The sequence below is a fragment of the Artemia franciscana genome, chromosome 2 (genome assembly GCF_032884065.1).
Source record: "Artemia franciscana chromosome 2, ASM3288406v1, whole genome shotgun sequence".
NCBI classification, from domain to species: Eukaryota; Metazoa; Arthropoda; class Branchiopoda; order Anostraca; family Artemiidae; genus Artemia; species Artemia franciscana.
Window position 1 is genome coordinate 56,287,014 of NC_088864.1, and position 27,426 is coordinate 56,314,439.

The 27,426-nt window shown below is 36.4% G+C and overlaps 1 protein-coding gene across 2 annotated transcripts in view; it reads right to left on the reverse strand.

Moving 5' to 3' along the window:
* The window catches only part of LOC136043802 (spermine synthase-like), an 89,814-nt gene that overhangs the window by 39,563 nt on the left and 22,825 nt on the right, over window positions 1–27,426 (reverse strand). Inside the window, exons 3-5 of one of the 2 annotated variants that reach the window (XM_065728721.1) lie at window positions 9,392–9,624; window positions 4,302–4,419; window positions 2,996–3,028 (exon numbers count right to left, since the gene is read on the reverse strand). In XM_065728721.1, coding sequence (XP_065584793.1) covers window positions 2,996–3,028; window positions 4,302–4,419; window positions 9,392–9,624 — 384 coding nt within the window. The remainder of the gene's footprint in view (window positions 1–2,995; window positions 3,029–4,301; window positions 4,420–9,391; window positions 9,625–27,426) is intronic. The other variant, XM_065728722.1, reaches the window with a different exon arrangement.

Here is a 27,426-nt window from a genome sequence, read left to right on the forward strand (position 1 = left end):
AAAGATTTAGTGTATTAACGAGGGGGCGAATCCCCTCATATACATAATAAAAATATACGAATATAGAAGTTCGTTACGTAAGTTAATTTTTAAGTTACGTATAATTTTTACTAACAAAAACGTTCGTTAAAAATTAAAAATTCTAGTTGCCTTTTTAAGTATCGAAAAATTGGAGGACAACTAGGCATCCTCCCCCACCCTTTTTCTCTAAATCGTCTGATCAAAACTAAGAGAAAGCCATTTAGCAAAAAAAAAAAATTGATATGCAAATTTCATTTTAATAATTTATCTGCGGAGAGCCAAAATCAAACATGCATTAATTCAAAAACGTTCAGAAATTAAATAAAAAAGAAAACAAGTATTTTAACTGAAAGTAAGGAGCGACATTAAAACTTAAAACGAACAGAAATTACTCCGTGTATAAAAGGGGCTATTCCCTCCTCAGCGTCCCGCTCTTTACGCTAAAGGTACTTACTGTTTTATAAAGTAGAATTGAGAGAAAGAGTCAAACTTTAGCGTAAAGAGCGGGACGTTGAGAAGGGAACAGCCCCTTTCATACACGGAGTAATTTCTGTTCGTTTTAAGTTTTAACGTCGCTCCTTACTTTCAGTTAAAAAACTTATTTTTTTTTATTTAATCATATAACTTAAACAAACTGACAATACTACGAATTAATAAATGAAGCTTTAAACGAAGAGAAATTAAAATTTGTAATAAAGTAAAACTTAAGAGGAAAACAGATCACCATAAATGAAATGGGTTGCCACCCACCGAAATTTCAATTCTGGAACGAATGCATTTGTGGTAATTAATTTAATTTCGCTATTTTTAAATGACACTTACTTTCATCACTATAATTTCCTCTAAGTTAAATTCCATTCGAGGCAGGTTTTTAAGCAGTCTGTTTGGTTTTCAGTAAAGCACAATGATATTCAAGCCTTACAGGGGGAGGGGGCAGCCATATTTTATTTGTGGCAATTTCTAACCGTTACAAATTCGATCCACTCATAGTAGCTTCTGGTCGTTTAATGTTAGAGTTAACTATTAGACCATAATGTCCCCTTAATTATATAATTTCCACTGTATTCAATTTCATTCAAAAGTATAAAATTCATGAGTAAATGAATCTTTTAAAAGTTGACTGGAGATTTGAAGCAGTTTGTTTAGTTTTCAGTGAAGTGTAATGACATTTAAGCTTGTAGTGTTATTGTACTTGCACTCGTGTTAAGCCTCTAGGAGGGGGATAGTCCGATTCTTTGTGTGGCAATTTTCGTTCATTAAAAGTCTGATTTAATTATAGTAATTTAAGTCCCTTTTAAGCTAGACTTATATGACTATTAGATCATTGTTACTCTACTATACTATAATTTCCTTTCATTTATAGACTATAATTAGTCTATAATTTTTCCGTAATTCAGGTTAATTCAGTAGTATAAAACTGATGTTAAATGAATCTTTTGAAACATCGATTGGAAAGATTCTTTGGTTCTAAAGAATCTTTTAAAAATCGACTGGAGATTTGAAGCAGTCTGTTTAGTTTTCAGTTAAGTGTAATGACATTTAAGCTTGTGGTGTTATTGCACTAGCACTCGTGTTAAGCCTCTAGAAGGGGGATAGTCCAATTCTTATGTGTGGCAATTTCGTTCATTAAAAGTCTGATTTAATTATAGTAATTTATGTTCGTTTTAAGCTAGATTTATCATATGACTATTAGATCATCGCTACACTACTAGACTATAATTTCCTCTCAATTATAGACTATAATTAGTCTATAATTTTACCTTAATTCAGTAGTATAAAATTGATGGCTAAATGAATCTTTTAAAACGTCGATTGGAAATATTCGATGCAGTTTATTTTGTTCTCAATAAAGTGCAATAGCACCCAAACTTTAGGGGAGGCTGTTAGTCCAGTTTTTATTTTGGCAATTTTCATTCACTAAAAGTCTGACTCACAGTAATTTCTGATCATTTAAAGTTTAACTTAATTTAACTTAATGCCTATATTACTCATTATATTCTATATTCTCATATTCTATATATTCTGTATTCTATGACTCATAATTTATATCCTATTTTCCTATATGACTCATATGGCCGGAAAACCCAATAGCAGTGGCTTCAATTTGGGGGGGGGGGGCACGTGAGGACCTGTGCCTCCTTTGATTTTTGTTACCCATTCCCTCGATTTTGAAAAATACATTTTTTGGGTGTATTATCATTGAAGTGTTTTTACTGAAAAAAATTTCAAAAAACCACAAATTTGCCCCCTTAAATTTTCGATAATTGACACCAATGGCTGATAAAACTCCTTCTAGCTGGAATTGTGATACTATTTAGAAAGATCTTCAGGCAATATGATGTAGCCTGCTCTTGGTGCAACCCCAGTTGAGAACTCAGTACTAGGTTCAACTTTTTTTTTGGCGTGTACAAAGGTAGAATTCTAGCTACGAAGCATGGTGAAGAAATCTTTTCTTCGCCAGATTAAAGAAATTTAGAAAGATCTTCAGGCAATATGATGTAGCCTGCTCTTGGTGCAACCCCAGTTGAGAACTCAGTACTAGGTTCAACTTTTTTTTGGCGTGTACAAAGGTAGAATTCTAGCTAAGAAGCATGGTGAAGAAATCTTTTCTTCACCAGGTTAAAGAAATTCAGAAAGATCTTCAGGCAATATGATGTAGCCTGCTCTTGGTGCAACCCCAGTTGAGAACTCAGTACTAGGTTCAACTTTTTTTTTGGCGTGTACAAAGGTAGAATTCTAGCTACGAAGCATGGTGAAGAAATCTTTTCTTCACCAGGTTAAAGAAATTTAGAAAGATCTTCAGGCAATATGATGTAGCCTGCTCTTGGTGCAACCCCAGATGAGAACTCAGTACTAGTTTCAGCTTTTTTTTTTGCCGTGTACAAAGGTAGAGTTTTGGCTACGAAGCATGGTGAAGAAATCGATCATGCAAACATAAATTGAAAACGTGCTATTCTTATGAAGAGAAACAAACCGAATTCCGAAGAGTAGCATCCCGATTGACAACCTAACAAAGAAAAGATTCAGTTAGAATGATTGGTGGTAAAGTGGAAGCTTAATATTTGAATATTAAGGGGGATCATAAAGCTTTATATTAACAAAATAATTCAAAACCAGGGACGAACTGTGAGTATTGACTTGGGTAGGCATGTTCAAGAATAGCAGTAAGTTTTGCAGTAACTTGGGCATGAATTTTAATCACCACTCCTGTTTACAACGTAAGTACATACTTTAATAAAAAAAAAAAAAAATCAGCCCACGTTTCCAATATCAAGGCTATAGTTTGGTGGACGATTTTCAATGACAATTTTCAAAGTATAGTGACGTAAATTATAGGACACAATCATGGCTACAGCGAAAGCTGCAGACTAGCTAAGAACGAACCACAATCCATAGTAACCACAAATTTTTAAAAAGTGTCTTGGAAAAAAAGCTGTCTACTGAGAAAAGAAAATCAACATTTGGAGCTGATTCAGGAACTACTAATACTAACTCGCCTGAGGCTAACACAGCTAAGCACGCTCCTTCTCCATCCCAGTCTATTCAAAGCGTCCTTCTTCACACCCACCAAGGAAGTTCCCGTTTCCCTTAAATCTTTCTTTACGACATCCTCCCATCCCAACCACGGACGACCTGCTTTCCGTTTAGCTTTAGACAGTTGGCCAATAAGGACAATCTTTGGCAATATATCAACCTTCATCCGCAGAACGTACACTAGCCATCTCAACCTTACTCTCATTATAGCCATAGAAAGCGGTATTCAACCACACTTTTCATACAGCCTACTGTTTGAAGTACGGTCAGTCAGTTGAGTACCCAAAACAATCCGTAAGCTACTTCTCTGGATAACATCTAGCAAATCTTCCTCGGTTTTTCAGAGCATCCATGCCTTCCCCCTCGATGAAACCTTCAATAAAGAATAGATTAGACCGTCTAATTATCGTGAATAAGCACATGTTTTCTTGGGCACTATGCATGCATCTAAACCGTTTTTCATGAGCGAGACATTTCATCATAGCCATACGATGGTCAATCAAAGCGATTAGACGTTTTTATGCACCTACCACCATGGAATACCACATAAAAGTGACACTATAATTCTACTTGTATTGTGAAGATCATTTTCTTGATTTAGTATAGATACATTTAGCACGATGAATCTAAACAGCTTCAGTATAATCGTTTCGCAACTAAAATTTAATACTGCGTAATTTAAAGTATTTAATTATATGTTGCCAATCGTCGAAACAAAGCGGAATAAGAAAAGGCTGGTTAAATACCTGAGGCGTTTAAGTATCTGTACGGGTCTACAGGACCCCCTCGTTTGAGTGGCGGCAGAACTTTACTTCTAGTGGCATTAAAACTTTTCCTTAATTCCGTCTCAATTACTCGGGCAGTCTATAATAAATAAAAAGTGCTGATATAGTATCATCAGAAGCAACATCGACATTTAAAGCGAGAACAGCAATAAAACTAAAAATAATAATGATCATAACCTGGGAAAGAAAGTCACTTTCTAAAAGGAAGTGATTGTTGAAAATTTTCCAGAAGAATTTCACAAGCATAAACACCAAATCCACACGGATACAGCATCAGACTTAACGGAAAAAAGATTTTTTAAGCCAAAATTAATACACATTAAAAAAAAATGAGAATAGACAATACTCTCGGAACTATTAGGGAAACTATTAACCAAAATATTCTTAGTCCCATTCTCTATTGACCTGTAATGTCTTTTTTAAGGACCGAAAGTGATTGGAGGGCAGCCAATCCACTTGCAACCTCTTTCCCCCGGGTACCCGCACTACTATTATGGAATCAGATCAAAATTATTAGATAGCCAATTCTTTATAGGGGTGGAGCAAAGGAACTTCAAATTTGATGTAGGGGGGGATAAGAAAATTTGTCTCTGATCCCCCTGAACGTTTTGGAACTAAAAACCCTATGTGACTCGCTCTATGTGAAGCAGTGAAGTAAACCATAAGCCACTATGAATTGTTTAGTTGTCAAAAGAGAGTAGCCTATCTGAAATATCTCAGGAACGGCTTGGAGGATCAAGTTGAAGTTTCAGGGGATGTTATAAGGGCAAGTGGACCTCACATTGTGACTTGGAACAGGGAACATAGAGGAAATGGGGACCGAAAAATTCTTTGTCTACGATCCACCTAATTCGTTTTTGTATTATAAGGCAATATGGGACTAAGAATCTGTTCATGATTAAGCAGCAAGCTAAATCAAAAGACACTATGTCTTGCCATGTTATTAGAACAACGTATCTGCAGCACCTCTGAAACCACTTGGAGACCAAGTCGAAACTTACCGAAAGAAAGAGGGGACAAATGAATCTCATATTACGACTTGGGGCAGAGGGTGGAATTGTTTTTCTACAATATACCGCTATCGGACTGAAAATCTTGTCATGACTAATTAGCAAGGTAAATGAAAAGACAATGTATTTTGCCATGTTATCAGAACAGCGTAACTGCAGTACCTCAGAGACTACTTAGGGATAAGGTAGAAAATTACAGACAGTGTGTGGGACCAAGTGTATCATCCCCCATTACGACCTACCGGAGCAGGCAGAGTGAAGGGGAAGGCTACCCATTTTTTTTTTTACTTCCAATCAAAAATTTTTTGGCACTATAAGCTCATGTGGAACTAGAATCTATTCCCGGTGAAGTAGGATTATAAATCAAAAGGGACTACGTGTACCCAGGCTAAAAAGCTCATCTGAAATACCTCATGAACTGTTTTGGGGAATTGAATTAAAACTTTAAAGTGAAGTGTGCGGGGGGAAGGACAAGGAAACTTAAAGTTCTGTTTTTGGGGAAGGGGATAAGTGGATCAAAAGATTTTTGTCTAGATATTCCAATTAACCTAAAAATGTGTCTACAATTAACCACCGCAGAGCTTAGAATCTACTCATCTTGATGTAGTGACATGAAATATGTGCCCAGCTTATCAAGATAGCACATTAGTCATTTTTCGGGAACAGCTTGGGGGATTAATCTGAAACTTTCAGGAACTATGTTGACCCTGAATATTGCATTAGAGGGAGGATATGGAGGTAAATAGTAATAAAATATATCTAGGCTCCTTTACAACTGGGAAAGTGTTTGAATTGAAGCTCTGAGGTAAATCAGAAGACATTATACGTAGTCAGTTTATGAAGATATCGTTCTTGCAATAACACGGGAACAGCTCGGAGGATCGATCTGGAAATTTCAGAGAATGTTGGGAGGGGGGTCTATCGGACTTTTTTATCATTTTAACTTCCAAAAACTGAAAGCTTTTTTAGACGTTCCAATATCTGTTTTTTTTTATGATTTTTTTTATGTTTCTTTTTCTTTTTTTTTATTCAGCGGTAACCACGTTTCGTAGAACTAAATGAGCTTGAACGTATATCCTACAATGAACGTTTTGCCTTTTCCAGTTATTATATGATAGAAATAAATCATTTTATTTTTTATTTATTTCACATTATTCTTTAATCCTTTCCTTTTACTTTCGAGTGTTTTTCTTTACAATCTTTCCCTTTTTCCCAATTATTATATTGCAGAAATGAGTATTTTATTTTGCACTTATTTTTCTTTAATCCTCTCGCATTAATTTAAAATTTTCATTCATAATAATTTTCATTCAGTTCAAAAATCAGAAAACCTTTGCTAAAATCCATGTATAGAGCAATTTTTTTACACGCTGTTCAAACGTGTTGGACACTGCTAAGAATCACACTGAAAAATAAAATAGGCAAGGCCAATCTTAGATAGACTAGCCTTAAGAGCCACAGCTCTTTGCACTGAGGACAGGTTTCCAGATAGAAGAAGTATGTTTAATACAGGTGATGATTTAATTTAAATTATTTGATCTTCTTATTTGTGTATTTGTTTTTGTGTCCCTGTGTCTGGGACGGCCTCCCACGCCCCTCCTGCCTGATATTTATATATTTACTTATCTTCTGTGAGTTTTTTTTCTATTTTATGTGTCTTCTACCGTATTATATTTTAAAATCATTATTACGATGAGATGTAGATGTTTTTTCTTATGTTTTTGCACTGTCCCAGCCTTACGAGCTCTGCTCTCTGTTGGGGCATAATATTGTTTGTGTATTTTTTGAGTTGAATAAAGAAAAAGCTGAAGTTGAAGTTGATGAATACCAATATGACTAAGTGCATTGTTGAGCGTTAATGGACTTAAGACTGAGCCTTGCTTTACCCCATGCTTCACCAGAATAGAATTTGTTAATCCATCACGAGAATAGATCCAGGCTATTGAATTCTGGTATCAATTCCAAAGGCATGTGCAAATAAAACCGCTAGTTCCACCATTTAATAAAGAAACTAATGATTGTGAATGTAATTTAGAGTCATTGGCTTTAGAAATGTGAACTGTGTATATATACAGACTCTTTTTCATCATCTTATGTTGTTTCGTTATAGGCAGAACACATAATGGGCATTTCGTACTCCTAAAAATAAAATACGTTTCGATCAAAGGCTGAAGAATATGAGTTCTAACAAAAGTAATAAGATTTATGTCTCCCTAAATTTCAAGCGACAAAAGATTTTTTGAGCGCTAGCTCTAAAACACAGAAAAAAAGCGAGAACTTATAGCAACGATATATTACAGTTTTAAATTATAAAGTACCAATGATCCACCGATAATAATCACAAAAAACGGTTCAAATTGTTACCCTTATAACATATCCTTGTAACAATGTACGATGACTATGTAATACCGATGATTATGCTGAAGTATGTTCATAACAGTTTTATAACTTGTATGTAAAATAATTCGAGTTGTAACAGCGACAAAAGATTCTTTGAGCGCCAGCTCTAAAACACAGAAAAAAAGCACTCTTACACAAAATTTTTCTTGACGTAATACCTTAAATTAGGTGTTTTTTTTTCAAGACCACACTGGTTATCTATGGCGAACAAATAAACGTTCAAGTGGGGATAAGTCCATTTATTAGACAGTGAAACAGATTCAAAGTCTGGATATTTTGACCACATATAGAGCGATCGTCATCAGCAGACATACTAAAGTATTACTTTGTTGTGTATAAATATGTTAAGTTTTAATTTTAATACTTTCGTATATCTGCTGATGACGACCGCTGTATCTGTTTTCCTTGTCTAGAAAATGGACTTATCCCCATTTGAACGTTTATTTATTCAAAGGGAAATCAAGGATTTTACTGGACGGTTTCCAAAACGGATCAAAAGTTTTTCTCTAAATTCACAAACTTCATAAACTGGATACTGTCTAGTCCGCATTGTAAAAATGATAAAGCTTATATCTTCCCTCCGTATATAAAAGAAAAAGCGTATTCTACAGGAATACATTACACAAAAGGAGGAGAAAAAAAACATAAAAAAAAGGAGAAAATACTATATCAACTGCTATCGATAAAGTATTGGTAAAAACAGCTACACGCGGTTTTATTTTAAATTCTTTATTTTAATTTGAATTAAAATTTATTTTAATTTAAGTTCCTTATTTTATTAAACTTATTTTTATTTCAAGTTTTATTTAAGTTTCTTTTCTGCGACAAGGACACCTTGTTTAATACAGACAAAACATTCTTTCTTTTCTTTTCCTTCCCAATCCCAATAGACCCTTTGTTTTCAAAAATTTATTTCTTTATATTTTATATAACTTTCAATGGTCAAATTGTTAACATTGTTTCTAAGTACTAATTATTATTTTTACTGAATTCTCTGACATGTGAACACGAGTCAATTAAGCAATTTGAAAATAGAATTTAAAAACACGTACAAACAGGGGCATTGATCTATTTAACTTCTAAACGACTCATTTTAGGGACGAGGGAATTGTCAATAAGCTTTCGTTTTATTAAATCTGCACGTATGCCTTTTGGCCTGTTTTGTTCTTTTTGTGCAATAGTAGCCAAACTGATTAACTTGTAACACAGAAAAAGGAGAGACCTGATAAAGAGCTACAAAAGTGCTATAAATGGTTTAAATTTTGATGTACCAATCATATAGTAAAAAATCTGTAAAATTATTTGAATATTTTTAAAGATATTTTGGATATGGAGAATTTGTTTTATATGCATTACGGTGTGGAGTTGCTCAATTGGGCATCCAAAAAAATTTAGCAAATCAAAAACCAAATTGTTTGTATTAATATTATTTTTACTGGATTTTTTAACCGAGTCAATAAAGTAATTTGACAATAGATATATAAAAATGGTCAAAAATGGAAATCTTTTTAGCTTTCTAAACTCCTCATTTAAAGGGAGGTATGAATCGTCAGTACCCTTTCTATTGAGTTTTGTACATGTCTGTCTTTTGGCCTGTTTCTTTTTCTTTCGTTTTATTATTAACATTAATAAGGGGCTTACGTCTAAATTGAAGAAAGACTCTGAATGTGGTTGAACTGGAACTTCTAAATTGAGAGTGACTATGGAGGGTTTTTGCCATCTCAAAGATATCACAGCCTGAGGTTCCCCAATGAAAGATCTTCTACTGAATGTATCACAGATAATTTCCTCCCCGAGTGGCTTGACGGAACAGCGGAGACACTTGGAGAACCTCTCTTTGGTCTGATCGCATGCCGTACCAAAATCAAAACTTCCTTCAAACATAAAAAATAAATGTTTACAAAAGATATCAAGTATGTTAGCTCCTTTTCGAGGAGCTTGGCAAGGCGCTGAAGAAAATCAGAGAACATCTCTTCGGTTACTACAAACCCTGCCAAAATTAGAATCTACTTCAAAAATAAACAAATATTTAATGCTGGTATTCAACGTTATAATCTCCTCCTCGAAGGCTTAGTTACTTCCTGCTCGGGTGACTTGACAGGACACAGGAAACAATCAAAGACATCTCTTTGGTTTGATATGGGTCATGTCCAAATCAAAACTTCCTCCAAACATGAAAATAAAATATTTCAAAAAAAGTATTCGAGACTGTTGTATTCTTCTCGAGGAGTTTGACAAGGGATTGGAGACAATCAGAGAACCTCTCTCTGAAGACTGCCATATTTGAAAAAGGTACAACCCCTTCACGAGGGCCTGACAACTTCCTCATCGAGTGACCCGACATGATACTTGAAGCAATTAGAGAATCTCTCTCTGGTCTGATATCAAGTCGTGCCAAAACCAAAACTTCTTCCAACCGCAAAAAATGAATATTTAAGGTTTTTCAAGGTTCTATGTGACATTAAGTCCTATGCTAAACTCGTATTTTGTAATGCACCAAATATTGGCCAAGACAATATCCTGATACTCAATTAAACATAGTTTCAATATAGTTTTTATATAAATAATTAAATTTGAAAAAACAAGTTTTTTCGATTGAAAGTAAGGGGCAACATTAAAACTTAAAACAAACAGGAATTATTACGTGGGTGAAAGAGATTGTCCCCTTCTCAACATCTCGGTCTTTACGTTGAAGTTTTTTAGTATTTAAAAAAAAACTTCCTTTTGTTCTAATTAAACCACCCTTGTTGTTCAGGAGTCGTTATTTGAATTGGGACAAAATTCTACCGCAAAGAACGAGGTGTTGATGAGGGGGATATCCCCTTCATACACATAATAGTTCCTGTTCGTTTTGAGTTTTAATGTTACTCCTTACTTTCAGGTGAAGAAACTTGTTTTTTAATTTAGTTTTTGATCGTTTTTTAAGGACTTAGGGAAAAAAGAGGCGGGGAGGGGGCATGGTTCCCCTCTAATCTTTTTGGCCACTAGGACCACTGGGTCGATAAAATTACCCCTGGGAAAAACAAACAAATAAACACGCATCTGTGATCTTTCTTCCGACAAAAAATACAAAAATTCCACATTTTTGCAAATAGGAGCTTGAAACCACTACATTAGGGTTTTCTGATACGCTGAATCTGATGGTGTGATTTTAATTAAGACTTTTAGGTGGTGTTTCCCCTTTTTTCCAAAAATCAGGCGAATTTTCTCAGGTTCGTAGCCTTTAATCGGTAAGACTAAACTTAATTAAACAGCATAATAGGCCGATTCTTTTGATATATCTATTGGCATCAAAATTTCGTTTTTTTAGAGTTTCGGTTGCTATTGAGCCGAGTCACTCCTTATTTACAGTTGGTTACCATGAACTGCTTGATAATATAAAAAAATTTTTAGCCACTAGAAGATCAACATTACCTGAAAAGCTACTACAAAAGATGATTTTAGGTATGCTTACCATGGCATAGAGTCTGGGAAAACATTTTAAATTAGAACACCCTTTCCTTTATTCACTAACTCAATATGTATTTTGTGTACAATGTGTATTGTCAGTAATGTGTATTACTGACTTAATGTGAGCCTAAATGTGTGTTATTCTGGAATTTATAAGTGAGGTTTAATAGTGAGAGTTTAAATTTTTAAGTCAGATGCAAACTAGTAACGAAACCTCCACGACCGAAATCAAACATCACATTAGCTTGATGATGCATACATTCACTAGCACCTTTAGTTTGTTTGTTTCCCAATAGACGTTTTAACAGTCAATCGGAGTCCAACCACGAAAATGGAAGTTTCACTCTCGACTCAAGTTTCCTAATAAATTTTCTATGATACTTGGGCTCTAGTGATGACTCAAAGTCCCAGCTAGAATTTCAGAGGAAACCATTGTTTGTAATATCTTTCAAAGTGGGCTTATTTAGATCTTCAAAAAAAAGAACCATAGACGAAAGTTCATTATTATTATTATTATTATTTTTTATAGTAGCAAAAGAGCACTTCTTCTGTCGTAAATACCATTATTAACACGTCATTGTAGCCTAAACACACCTAAGGTCAACAAAGCGCAAAACCTTTTCAGTTCCTCATCTATATTACCACATAGTATCGGGTCCTCGTGTTGCTGGTTATTTGGTTTGGAACCGGAGTCAGTGTCGTGACTCTGTAGGCTCAGCCAGAGTCGCCCCAACTCAACACGAGTACCTGGAAGGATCTGGGGAATGTAAATAGGAAGGGTGTGCGAAAGCATGTGACGGCTGGCCCCCAGTCCCCCCTAGCACTTCCTGGCTGAAGGACCATAAAATGGAGACCAGCATCCCCGGTCTAGACTCTAAGGTCCAGCGCCGTATTCTTTTTTTTAGGGTTCCTTTTGTAAATGACCCACTGAAACTTATATCGTACCTGGATCCTATCACAGGCTGCGCAACAGCGCTGGCTAAGTAAAGAGCTATACGGACACAATATATTTTTTTTTTTTTTGACCAGGGCACTTCGTACCGAAAAAGTTGTCGTAGAAACTTCGAAAAAGGCTCATTCGGTTGGAAATTGAAAGGGCTGGAGCCCTTTTTAATGGATGAAAGTGATTGGAAGGCAACTAACCCCCCGTCCACGCCCATCATTTCCCCAAACACATCCAATAACAATGTTGAGATAGCCATTTTGTTCAACGTAGTTCAAAGATTTGATAATTATGCCTTTAAAGATGACACCCCCCAAAGCCCTCAGGGCAAGGGTTATAAGTTATGCCCTGGGCTCATATAAGGTTTTATAGAAAGGATGGCAAATACCCCCCCCCACACACCACGTATTTTCCTAAATGAATCTGAAAGACATTTTGAGATGGCCGTTTGTTATCGTAGGAATTTCAAAAAGGCTCATTCGACTGGAAACTAAAAGGATTAGTGCCCTTTTTAACAGGTAAAAGTGACTGGGGGCAACAAGCCCCCCTCCCTCCACGCCCATAAAATCCCAAAAGACATCTAATCAAAATTTTGAGATGGTCATTTTGTTCAGCGTAGTTAAAAGTTCCGGAAATTATGAGTTTGAGGATGAACCCCTTCCCCCAGCCCTAAGGGCAGTAAGATATGCCCCGGGGGCATACAAGATTATTAAAGAAGGGGCTGTCATATAAAGTTCGGAGGGGGCTCATTGGACTAGCAATAAGAAGCTCTAGTGTCCTTTACAGGATTCAAAGTGATCGGAGGGCTGATACCCCTCCCTCAAACACCTCGTGTTCTTCCGAAATGCATCTGAAAATTAAAAGGGCTAATGCTCTTTTCATAGTCAAATATGATTGGAGGGCAATAGACCTCCCCCCACGACAATCAAATTCCAAAACATATCTAATCAAAGGTTTGAGATAGACAATTCGTGGGATAGGCAAAGTTAGGCAATTTGTTTATTGTTTACACATAGTATATGTTATTTAGAAAGGCATACATGTTTGAATTTTACTTTCTAAGAAGACGAAGGACATTCAGGTGAGCATTTCAGGGAATGTTGAGGGCATTGTTGAACTAAGTCAAAACACATTCTGTGTGTACGGATTGTCAGAAGGTCGTAATACAGGAATAACTGAGTATATTAATTTGGAAAATTGAGAATATGGTAAGGGAGATGATCAAATAGGTAATATTTGTATGCTACCAATACAACTACAACTACCACCTACTACTTCTACCACAATACTCCATTTACAGTATTGAGGAAGAACTTGAACTAAATCAAAAGACGCTATGTGCATGCACTGAACACTACTGCTAATATTACTGTTACTGCTACATTTATTACTACTACTACTAGTTCTATTGCAACTACTTGTAAGGCTAAGAGCATTGAGATGAAAAATTTCAAGAAGTATATGAAGATAAAGATTATGAAAGGGACATATCAGCTATGTCATAGCAATTGCTAATTGTATTAAGTTGAAACTTCTAGAACTTGATGAGAGGGATGTTCAACTGACCAAAATAGAATATGTTAAAACTACTATTCTTATTAGTACGGCTAGTAAGGCTGAGAGCATTGAGATTAAAATTATATGGGCATACAGGTTATCAAAAGGACACAGTAGCAATGTCATAGCAATGGCTAATTGCATTAAGTTGAAACTTCTAAAACTTGATCAGAGGGATGTTCAACTGACCAAAATAGAATATGTTAAAACTACTATTCTTATTGGTACGGCTAGTAAGGCTGAGAGCATTGAGATTAAATTATATGGGCATACAGGTTATCAAAAGGACACAGTAGCAATGTCATAGCAATGGCTAATTGCATTAAGTTGAAACTTCTAGAACTTGATGAGAGGGATGTTCAACTGACCAAAAGGCAACATGTTAAAACAACTGCTGCTATTAGTAATACCGCTATTCAGTCCTGTGGTGGCGCAGTGGATTTGACCTTAGCTTGGTAATACGGGACCCAGAGATCGAATCATGCTGCAGCAATGCACTGCAGGGCCGATGCAGGGACCTTAGTAGTCAAGAAGCGTCATTAATCTGATACAATACATACCGCTATTTAATAGTATTACTAGTAATATCAATACTACTACTGTGACTACTATTACAACTATGGCTAAGGGTATGAAGGCGAAATCTTCAAGGAATTTTGAGGCAGGAATGTGAACTGAATCACAACACGTCGTCTGTATGCACGTTGTGAAAAGGATGTAACAGCAGTATCTTTGGAACAGTTTGGTGTGTGACAGGGCTTGTTGTGAGGGATCCAAAAGAAAATATTTCCATCCAAATGTTACTGCTTCTACTCATACTACTACTACTGTTACTATTATTACTACTTTTATTACTGCTACTGGCACTAAAGTTTAGACTATTAGAGTCAATTCTACTACTAATACTATTACAACTACTTTTAAAACTAAAGATTTTAGCGCAAAACATTTGGGATACACAGAAACTGCATGGAATTAATTCGAAACAAACTATGCCCACACAGGTTGTCGATCAGACGCATAAGAAATGCTTCAGGAATGGTTGATGGTATTAAGCTGAAACTTTCAGCGTGCTTTGAAGGGGATGTTAAAGAAATCAAAGGTATTATGTGCATACTGCTACAAATATTGCTACTGCACAAGCTAAGGATATAAAGGTGAAGCTTTTAAGGAATATTTAGACGGATGTTGAACTAAATCAAGCATGTGGACTTTCCAAAAGTTAACAAAGCAATATCTGAAGAAGAACTTTTATTATTTAGTTAGATGTTTAAGGGTAAGTTGAGGGGAGTTTTGACCTAGCCAGAAGGCACTATGTGTATACTTGTGATACTACCACTACAGTTGTATTAACTAATGACGCTAAGGGTATTCAGGTGAACCTTTTAGGGAAAGATTAGGAGAAGTCTCAACTAAGAAAAAAAAATGTATGCATACTTTCAAAAGGGCATATAAGCAATATCACAGGCAGCAGCACTCTATAATTGCTAGAAATAACATTGAAACTTTTAAAGAAGTTTATTCGATTCAAAATTAAAAGTTCTGGTGCCCTTTTTAAAATAAAAAGAGATCGGAGGGCAAGCAGACTCCTGATGATGAACACTGTATATGTGTTCGAAATATCCAGTTAAATAATTTTATATCTGTTCACTGTCAATTAAAAGGTTTCATCCCTATTTTGAACTGTTATACTTTCGTCTTTAGGGATATTGGCCTATTATGCAATTATGCATAATGCAATTGGATTATCCACGATTATGCAATTGGCCCATCTTTTTAAAATAACTGTTGCTTTAAACTAAATCAAAATGCATTGTGTCTATGGGTACCAATTAAGACACCTCATTAATATATCAAGAACGACTGGGGGTATTAAGTTGAAACTTTTGGGGTTACTACTAAAACTAATTTTGCTCTTACAAATTAAATCGGACAGTTCGTGGTAACGAACTGTAGTAAGGAGCGATCCGGCTCAGTAGCAAACGAAACTCTAAAAAACGGAAGTTTGATACTAAAAGATACATTAAAAGAATCGGATTCTTATGATTTTAAATATATAAGTTTCATCAAATTTAGTCTTACTAATCAAAAGTTACAAGCCTTAGAAATTTGCCTTATTTTAGAAAATAGGGGGGAAAACCCCCTAAAAGTCAAAGAATCTTAACAAAAATCACACCATCATATTCAGCGTATCAGAGAAACCTGTTGTAAAAGTTTCAAACTCCTATCCACAAACATGTGGAACTAACAAGTGGAACTACACGTGGTATTTTTTGCCAGAAGACCGATCACGGGTGCATGTTTATTTATTTTTTTTTTTTTTCAGGGGTCATTATATCGACCAAGTAGTCCTAGAATGTTGCAAGAGGGCTCATTCTAAAGGAAATGAAAAGTTGTAGTGTCCTTTTTAAGTGAACAAAAATTGAAGGGCATCTAGGGCCCCTCCCAAGCTCATTTTCTCCCAAAGTCAAGGGATTAAAATTTTGAGATAGCCATTTTGTTCAGCATAGTCTGAAAACCTAATGACTATATCTTTGGGGATGACTTACTCCCCCACATTCCCGGGGAGAGGGGCTGCAAGTTTCACACTTTGACTAGTGTTTACATACTGTAATGGTTATTGGGAAGTGTACAGACGTTATCAGTGGGATTTCTTTGGCTTAGGGGGGAGGGTTTGAGGAGAGGGGCTATGTGGGAGTATTGTTCTTGGAGGAGTATGTCGAGGGGGAAGAGAAATTCAATGAAGGGAGTGCATGATTTTCTAGCATTATTACAAAAAAATGAAAAGATAAATTTGAAAAAGTTTTTTTCAACTGAAAGTAAGGAGCAGCATTAAAACTTAAAACGAACAGAGATTATTATGCATATGAGGGGTTCTTCTCCTCCCAAATACTTCGCTCTTTACGCTAAAGTATTTTTAATAATTTCAACTATTTATTCTACGGCCTTTCTAATTCAGGGGTCATTCTTAAAGAATTGGGACAACATTTAAGCTTTAGTGTAAAGAGCGAGGTATTAACGAGGGGACAAACCCCCAAACTGACATAATAAAAATATACGAATATAGAAGTTCGTTACGTAAGTTAATTCTTAAGTTACGTATAATTTTTACTAGTAAAAACATTCGTTAAAAATAAAGAGTTCTAATTGCCTTTTTAAGTAACCAAAAAATTGGAGGGCAACTAGGCCTCTTCCCCCACCCCTTTTTTCTCAAAATCGTCTGTTCAAAACTAAGAAAAAGCCATTTAGCCAAAAAGAAGAAAAATGAATTAATATGCAAATTTCATTTTAATAATTCATGTGCGGAGAACCAAGATCAAACATGCTTTAATTCAAAAACGTTCAGAAATTTAAAAAAAATTGGTTTTTTAACTGAAAGTAAGGAGCGGTGTTAATACTTAAAACGAACAGAAATTACTCCGTGCATGAAAGAGGCTGTTCTCTTCTCAATGCCCCAATCTTTACACTAAGGTTTTTTTTTACTGTTTAATAAAGTAGAATTGAGAGAAAGGGTCAAACTTTAGCGTAAAGAGCTGGGCGTTGAGAAGGAAACAGCCCCTTTCATACACGGAGTAATTTCTGTTCATTTTAAGTTTTAATGTCGTTCCTTACTTTCAGTTAAAAAAACTAGTTTTTTTATTTAATAAATAAAAAGAGTACAAGTGTATCCAGGTTGTCAACGGGCATAGAAAGAATATGTCGGGAATGACATAAAGTTTTATTTTTCACGTCAACGTCGGAAGTTATAAAATTTAATTAAAAAATATTGTGTGTCAGGATTAAAAATTGTTGAAAAAGTTTCTACAAAATACAAATGGCAACTCAAACTGTGGATTCTCAAAAAAAAAACAGAAGACATAAAAAAAATTTTTAACAAAAGAAAGACTATGTTAATAAAAAACGAACAAGATTTAATTTAAAAAACTTTTTTACAAAACAAGTTTTTGAAGAAAAGTAAAGAGCTCCATTAAGCCAAAGATGAGCAGAAATAATGTCGAATAATCTTCCAAGCGTAAAACTAAAACAACTCACAAGCAATAAATAAATGAAACTCAAAACGGGCAAAAATTAACAGGAGTATGGCTGATAGCCCCCATGTCTTCTCAAGACCAGAACATAATTTGCGTTTTACTGAAAACGTAATACGTATTAAATGTTTTCACTTTTTTTTACTTTCATAAATGAAAAATTATAAACACTTTAAGGAATAGATATCGATATATGTCAATTAGACTGACAATCCAAGGTAATTTGTTTTTTGTTTTTATGTTTTCAGTAAAACGCAAATTGTGTTCTAGTCTTGGGAAGGTGCGGGGGTTATCAGCCCTATTCATGTCAATTTTTGAGTTTGACCCGTCTATTTATTGTAATTTCTGTTCGTTTTGAGTTTCTTTTATTTATTGACAGTGTTTTGTGGTAGTTTTACGCTTATTTTTGGCTTAACAGAGCTCTTTACTTTTGTTAAAAACTTGTTTCATTGAAAGAAGTTTTTAAAATTAATCACATCATAAAAAAGGTTTTCGATTGAAGAAAGTACAGTATGACCCTAGCCATACTTATGTAGGAGAGGTTTGAGTGCCTAAGGACCTCTTCTTAAGACACTTGGAAAAAAACCGTCCGAGTTTCAACATTTGGACCAAAACTTCATTGCTAGCACGAAAGATGCGCAGAGGTCGAATAATTAGAGGTATAGAAGCATAAGAATTTTTTCTGGGGAGGTTGGAACAAGAAAAGAATACATTTTAGCTCATAATTTTTCTAGTGGGACCTTTGCACCAAACTGAAGGGGCGACTTGCCCAACCGTTTGTGTCGGTATATTAACTGCGACATCGCACATCCAGAAGATCTACTGACTCCATTCTACATTTTATCTTTTTTTCTGCAGTCCAATCGGAATTATCACCGTTATTTTTGTGTAATTTAACATTTTTCTAGAAACCAAGTAACGAACAACATTCACGATTTTTTTCAGCACCTTTCTAAATATTCCAAACCAAGAGAAAAACTACCAAGAAATACTATCTCTGCCTTTGCATAAAACGAAAGTGAAACAGAAACCTCACACTTCTGGTGTTTTTTTCATCATGACTTGCAATTAGAAAGAAATAGGGAATTTTGCCAGAAATAATTTTCTTGCGAAATTCTTTTAAGTTATTATCTATTCGTTGATCAAAAGTTGACAACATAGGTCATCCAAAGACTCCCCCTGAAAATTTCTTTGAAAAAGACACTAAAACACATAAAAAGACTCCCCCTAAGAACTTAAGTGAATAACAAGGTAAAATAAACACAATTCTAGGCACATATACATATTAAGTATATTTCTAGAGCACTAGCAAGCTTTGTTCCCTGGAAAAAATTATATGAACGCCCCTCCCTAGAATTTTGGCAACTGTATTTATATAAATGTAAATTTATATATACGTCTTTTTGTATAAATATTGTAGTTTCTTTGATTGAAATTGGTCTGGTATGCTATATACAAATACGTTAAGTTTTTATAATAGTTACACTAATTTGAACTGGCCATCAGGGTGGAGCTTATTTTAAAAATTTTGGAAATATTATTTTCTTACCCCCCTAAGTTGTTCCATATCACCTGAAAACATTGTAGAAAAAGTTTGAGCCATTTATAATAATGTTTAGGGGTAGCTCAAATACCTCAAAGATTAAGAAAAAAAGTAAAAAAGAAGGAAAAAGTAAAAAAGAAGGATTTCGAGCAACTTGTATTTTGCTTAAAAACACATAAACAAAATTGTTTAGTTCCTATTTATGGTTGACCGGATAGAGTCTGTTTCCTGCTATCGGGATAAGCTCTGCGGTGTTCATTGACAACTTGCAGCAGAACCAGACATAATTTAGCCAGCAATGCAAAATTTCCATCCTTCAGAGATGAACGTGTTCAGACTTGTTTGCTTTTGACCGGTTGCGCTTACTAGAGTCTCGGACACCAAGACTCAGTCTGGTGTAATTTTTTGCTCGAGGCGATATTGTATCAGTTCTGTTTTGTTATCAGTGTTGTTTTTTTTACAATAATAAGCTAATTGTGTATTACCTTGTCTCAAGACAGTAGATTTCTATAACGTTAATGACTACTGAGCGTTGATTGACGAATTTGAATGTAACTGAGCCTATTCTTTTGTTGGAGAAGCAATGAGTTGAACAATTTTTGCTCTTTTTTCTAAAAAAAATTCACCCTACCTAAGTTCATAATTATAAATTCTGTTTTCTGTTTATTTCAGACCCAATTGAGACTGAAAATGTTAGCAAATGCAACTAGATCTCGAACGGAGTTATATGTCATTGGTAGCTCTGTGTCTGAATTAAGAGGTAGCAAGCTGCCTTCATTGCGAATGGCTCTTGGGTTCTTCCTTCATCTCCACCTTGAACTGAATGAGACCATTAGGCACTCGTCGGCTGCTGCTGTAACCGAACTAGCAAAGTTTTGGCGGAAAGCTCGAATTCCAATGAGAGATCATCAAAACTGTCAAACCAAGCTTGAGCAGGCATTTGAAGAATGGCGTCTTCTCAAGAAGAACAAAGCACGAAAGTCATCAACTCAACAGGCGAGAGAGGCGGCCTTCGTATCTAGGCTCGAGGATCTTTTTGACATCGCTCACGCCGATGCCCTGAACGCGATGTCAATACAAGAAGACAAAGATTTCTTGTTAGCCCAGCGAGAAAAAGGGAGACGGGGGTCACTGGTTGGCGTAGATGAAACACTAGCTTGCAAGGAGAAAAGGGTGTCTGAGAGAGAGCAGCAAACACTTAAAAGACGACAGCAAACAGAGAACATACAACAGATAGAGGCTTCCACAGCCGAACTTACCACATCTGGTTCAGAGATCAGCGCAGCAGAAGACGTTGACAGTGAGGGGGCTGTTGGAGGAAGCAGAACTCAAAAAAGAAAGAGGGGCCGAAAAGCTGTAGTTACACCTGAACTAGCAGCAGCTCTTGATCGTACTAAAGTATCAGACCGCAAGGCTGTTTTTGTCATAGCAGAAACTGCCAAAAGCTTAGGAATGACTATTGACCAACTAGCTCTAAATAGAGATTCAGTTCGCCGACTCAGAGCAAAACATCGAATTCACATTTCTGCAAGCATCAGAGCCAAGTTTCAGAGTGATGTTCCCCTCGTTGTCCACTGGGACGGCAAACTGATCCCTGACCTCATTGGAAAAGAGAAGGTTGATCGTCTGCCTGTTTTGGTCTCCGGAAAAGAAGTTTTACAGCTACTCACAGTAGCCAAGCTTCCATCCGGAACAGGCGAGGCTCAGGCTTCTGCAGTCTTCGGAGCTATTGAAGACTGGGGCATACCCGGCAACATCCGAGCCATGTGTTTCGATACTACAAGCTCAAACACTGGCAGGATCTCTGGTGCTTGTGTTCTGTTGGAGCAGAAGCTAGGTAAGGAACTCTTGTCACTGGCTTGTAGACATCATATTATGGAGCTCGTCATTGGTGCTGCGTTTCGAGTGTGCATGGGATCGACATCTTCTCCTGAGGTTCCACTCTTCAAACGCTTCCAGGACTATTGGAGATTCATAGATACAGATAAATATGAAACAGGAATTGCAGCTGATGATGTGGCGCGTCTAGTGGATGACATCAAACATAGCACCATCGATTTTGCTAACAAGCACCTTGAACAGAGCCAGCCGAGGGATGATTACAAGGAATTCCTGGAACTTGTGCTCATCTTTCTTGGTGCTACTCCTGCGAGAGGAGTACGATTCATGTCACCCGGAGCGATGTACCATGCCAGATGGATGAGCAAAGTGATATACAGTTTAAAGATCTGGATGTTCAAGGCTCAGTTTAGACTGACTCTCACAGAAGAAAGAGGTTTGCATGACGTGTGTGTGTTTGCAGTACGTGTGTACCTGAAAGCCTGGTTCTCTGCACCTTTAGCCTCGGGTGCTCCGTACAGTGACCTACTACTGCTGAAGTCGCTGCTCGAGTACTCGTCCATCCATTTGGCAATCTCAAAGGTCACATCAAACAAGTTTTCCGGTAACTTGTGGTATTTGTCACCCGAACTCGTTGGCTTGGCTTTCTTCGACAGTCGCGTCAGTTCGTCGACGAAGAGACTGATGGTGAGTCCCATGCAGAGTGAAGACGACCAGGAACAGGAACATACCAAGCGTATCACCATTGATCTTGATTCAGCCAAGAATAAAAACCTGGAACATTTTGTTACAGCAAAGTCAGCAAAACTTTTTCAAATGATGGATCTTCCGGATGGATTTCTCACAGTTGATCCAGACTTGTGGGAAGATAGACACGACTACAAGCTAGCGTCAGAAACTGTGAGGTCACTCAAAGTCGTCAATGACCACGCTGAGCGAGGAGTGGCACTCATTCAAGAGTACAGCGGTTTTATAACCCAAGATGAGTCGCAGCTGCAATTTCTGCTGCAAGTTGTCAATGAACACCGCAGAGTTTATCCCGACAGCAGGAAGCAGACTCTGTCAGGTCAACCATAAATAGGAACTAAACAATTTTGTTTATATTTTTTTAAAGCAAAATACAAGTTGATCGAAATCCTTCTTTTTTTTCTTTTTTCTTAATCTTTGAGGTACTTGAGCTACCCCTAAACATTATTATAAATGGCTCAAACTTTTTCTACAATGTTTTCATGTGATATGGAACAACTTAGGGGGGTAAGAAAATAATATTTCCAAAATTTTTAAAATAAGCTCCACCCTACTGGCCATAAATAAAAAGTTTTTCTTTTTATCGATTCTAAACTAAAAATTTTAATCCTTTTTTAGTAGGTTTCCGGTTTTTAATTTGGGAGTAAATATTGGTGCGGGTCCCAGGCAGGTTGGTAAGAAAGTAAAAGAGGTACCAATTTCTTAATTAACTGTATGACAAACAACTTTTTTTCCTTAGCACCTTTTTGGATGATCTCAATAAAATGCACAGTTGTCTAGATGCAAAGCCCTTATCTCAAAACTATACCTAAAGCCAATATCAATACTTCATCTGTGATAATCAATAAGCCTTAATTTACAGAACATTTCACGTAATATTTCACGTAAGTGTCAAAGATACGTTTCAAATACGCTTTGCAGTACCTTTTCAAATATGTTTTGCAGTAAAAAAACATGTTTCAAAATTTTGACAGTTATTAACGATCTTTGTTCATGCAAAGATTAGTATTCAAACAGTTCGTGGTGACGAACTGTAGTAAGGAGCGACCCGGCTCAATAGTTACCAAAACTCTAAAAAACGGAATTTTAATACCAATAGTTACATCAAAAGAATCGCATTTAAATGCTAATTTTAAATATATAAGCTTCATCAAGTTTAGTCGTACCCATTAAAAGTTACGAGCCTGAGAAAATTGGCCTTATTTTAGAAAACAGGGGGAAACACCCCCTACAAGTGATAGAAACTTAACGAAAGCTAGATCTACGTTGCATGGGCAACGTGAGGTGTTGCGGCAACCTCTGTTCGGCTTCACCGAGTAACGTGTTGCGCGAGCAACACTTTGGTCTTGTTTTCTCGCTTCGATTAAACGCTGAAGTTGTTATTCTGTAAGGATCTTAAAATAAATGCTAGGTACACCAACTCGCAAAAGTTGCAAACCCCTCATTGCAACTAGAAAAATTTGCAAACCCCTCATCGCTGAAGATGATTCTAGCCTAACGGCAGGTTAATACTTACAGGTCCCCTACATGTCTTACCACTGGAACCACATTGGCCTTACCATCAAATACACCGGAAAAAAATAATAGGCACACCAACTAACAAAAGTTGCGAGCCCCGCGTTGCCGAAGATGATTTTGAGCTAACAGCCGACTGCTACTTAAAACTCCCCTATATGTCTCACAATTGGTATCGGCCTATTTTTGGTTTCAGTGTGTACTTTGCTACTGAAGTTGTCAACCCCTTTAAACTTTCAAACAGATATATCTCATGAAGAAATTTTTCTACCAAAAAATGGATGACATACACTTTGATCAGCTCACCAAGAGCTATCGACTGCCGTCGAAAAAAAAAACTATCTGTCTTAGTTCTAAAGCTGACTTTTTTGCCATAGACCAAGTTTCTAACGTCATCAAGGAGGCACACTCGTGCCTCTTTAAAGAGGCGAACCACGACAATGTTAAGCGATCTTCGGTTCCAGTGGTCGCAGGGGGATGGGGAGGGATGCATTTCGTAGCCCGAGCTCCAACTAAGAAACCTGCCAAATTTCATCCCCCTCCGACTTTTCCTTCATGGGGAAAATCTGGCCGAAAGTTTCGACCCGTCAACCCCAGCCCCCCTTTAACATTGTACGATCGGGCTAAAGTTCACAAGAATTGTGAAGAATTCACAAGTTAAGGTCCCCTAGGGCCCAGGAGCTTATCCGCGAAATTTCAGCTCGATCCGATAACTCCTTCCCTGTTTTCCAGAAACCACGCATAGCCACTTAATGTTCATTTTCTTTTTTTTCCTCGACGCCTACAGGTCACAGCCGACATCGGATCTGGGTGTACGAAGACTCATTCGACGCGGAATTCTCCGAGTAAGTGCCCATGAAAGTTTCGTCGGAAAATCTTTCTATCTATTTTTTTTTCTATTTTATACTATGATTTAAAAGCGGGGGGGGGGGGGTTGGGGGGCGGCAGCCACCCAACTTCCTCTCCTAATTCCTGTACGGGGAGTACAGGAATTATTAAATTACATCCACCATGGATTGTAGAAAAACGTACAGAAATAATATGAAAAAAACTTCGTTTTCTTAAAGAGTTAAAGAGGCTGCGTCCCAAAGTCGAACCTTAAAACGTACAGGAATTAGGAGAGGCAGTTGGGGGGCTGCCGCCCCCCAAACCCCCCGCTTTTAAAGACTCTTTTGTACAGGTTATTTGTTGTGGGGGGCTTCCGCCCCCCTAACCCCCCGCTCTTGGCTTCGGAAAGGCCCTCTTTTAATTAACAAAAAATTGAAATGAATGAATAATGGAATAACTTCGAAAAATGTTAAGCACAAGAGGACAGGAGAACCATTGCGCCGAAACTAGTAATTAGTAACAATGAAGTCCCCCCACAACAAAAAACTTGTACAAAAGAGTCTTTAAAAGCGGGGGGTTTGGGGTCTTTAAAAGGGGCGGCAGCCCCCCAACTGCCTCTCCTAATTCCTGTACGTTTTAAGGTTCGACTTTGGGACGCAGCCTCTTTAACTCTTTAAGAAAACGAAGTTTTTTTCATATTATCACCTAGAAAGGAGCGAGCCGCAATCCCATCCGCATCCCAAGTCTATCTACCGAAATCCCAAGTGCAAAAAACCAAATGATAAACTCAGCGGAAATCACGATTAGAAATGGGTAGAAACAATATATTTTTGGCCCCAGGCAAAAGTTCTACGAAGTTTTCAAAAATACAAAGTCATATTCATCAATCCAGCCTAAAGTCCACACTTTCCCTAAAGACCGCAGAGGTTAGACCCTTACCACTTTCTAGGAATAAGCTGAAATCGGGGTGATAGAAAAAAAACACTAAGTGTTGTTCTCGCAACACAATCACACCATCAGATTCAGCGTGTCAGAAAACCCTACAGTAAAAGTTTAAAGCTCCTATCTACAAAAATGTGGAATTTTGTATTTTTCACCAGAAGCAAGATCACGGACGCGTGTTTGCTTGTTTTTTTTCATGGTTTGTTGTTGTTGTTGTTTTCCTAGGGGCGATCGTATCGACCCAGTGGTCCTAGAATGTCAAGAAAGGGCTCATTCTAACGGAAATTAAAAGTTATTGTGCTCTTTATAAGTGACCAAAATTGGAGGGCACCTAGGCCTCTTCCCACACTCATTTTTTTAAAGTCCCCAGATCAAAATTTTGGATTGCCATTTTGTTTAGCATAGTCGAAAACCTAATAACTATATTTTTGGGGACGACTTAATCCCCCACAGTCCCCAGGAGAGGGGCTGCAAGTTACAAACTTTGACCGTTGTTTAAATATAGTAATGGTTATTGGGAAGTGTGAAGACGTTTTCAAGGGACTTTTTTGCGGTAGGGGGATCGGGGGGACAAAGTTCCGTGGGAGGATCTTTCCATGGAGGAATTTATCATGAGGGAAGATTTCCATGAAAGGGGCGTAGGATTTTCTAGCATTATTTAAACAAAAAAAGAAAAGAGAAAACAAATAAAAAAATTTTTTGCGCTGGAAGTATGGAGCAGCATTAAAACTTAAGAGGAACAGAAATTATTAAGTATATAAGAGGGTTCGTTTCTTCCTCAATATCTAATATCTTTGTACACTAAAGTGCTTTCAGTAATTTCAACCATTTATTCTATGGCCTTTCTGATGCAGGGGTCTTTCTTACAGAATTGGGACAAAATTCAAGCTTTAGTGTAAAGAGCAAGGTATTGACGAGGGGGCGAAACCCCTCATATACGTAACAAAAACAAAATACAAATATAGAAGTTCGCTACGTAAGTTAATTCGTAAGTTACGTGTATTTATTACTAATAAAAACGTTCGCTAAAAAATATAAAGTTCTAGTTGCATTTTTAAGTAACCAAAAATTGAAGGGCAACTAGGCCTCTTCCCCCACCCCTTTTTTTTATCAAAATCGTCCGATCAAAACTATGAGGAATTTATTTAGCCACAAAAAATTATTATGCAAATTTTGTTTTAATTATTCATGAACGGTGAGCCAAAATCAAAACATGCATTAATTCAAAAACGCTAAAAAAAACTAGTTTTTTCAACAGAAAGTAAGGAGCGACATTAAAACTTAAAACGAACAGAAATTACGCCTTATATGAAAGGGGCTGTTCCCTCTTAAACGCCCCGTTCTTTACGCTAAAGTTTTTTCATTGTTTTAAAAAGTCGAGTCGTGAGAAAGAGGCAAACTTAAGCGTAAAAAGCGAGGCGTTGGACAAGGGGACAACCTCTTTCGTATGCGGGATAATTTCAGTTCGTTTTAAGTTTTAATGTCGCTCCTTACTTTCAGTTACAGAAACTTGTTTTTCTTATTTAATTTACACATTAGAGACACTGCAACAATTTTTTTTTATTTTATTCCATACTGCTTCGGCAAATCAAGTGAAGAAAAAATATAACGTAACTCTTCTAGTTATTAAATAAAAAAACAAGTTTTTTTTAAACAAAAACAGAGACCCAAACTATGTCTTGAGCAGAGCAAAAAAAAAAAAAAACTACCAGAAATTATAACGAACTAAAAGTTAAAAGAAACAGATATTAGACTTAATAAAAATGAAACCAGCATTAAACATGTAATGTACTAAAAACAAAACAGATATTCAACCTAAACTCGAAACGAAGAGAAATTACTAGACATATGAACTGGGAAGTCGTCTCCCTTCCACTTAAATTGTAGATAGAGTGTCATTCGCGCTTTAGTGAAAGAAATGTATATTTTAAGTAATTTCTCTTTTACCAATACATCATTGAGAAATAAATAGGTAAACAAAAGCTCTTGAAACTAATGCAATTATATTTTAAAATATCAATCTAGTTCACTCGACTGATATACACTAAGGTTATTTCTCTAAAATGAACAAAAGAGCCGAATAAATTTGTCATTGCAAAAATTCATTTCAACGAGTAAAATAGATTTTTTGAAAAATGAAAACTTTTCATTTTCACAATGTAATTTTTGGCACCATTGCTCGATATGTTTAAAGAAAACAAACCGAAAAAGAAGAATTTAGACATAAAACTGTTTTTGTAAACATATGTTTTCTTTCGCGTGACCTCGATTGTTATTCGAATTT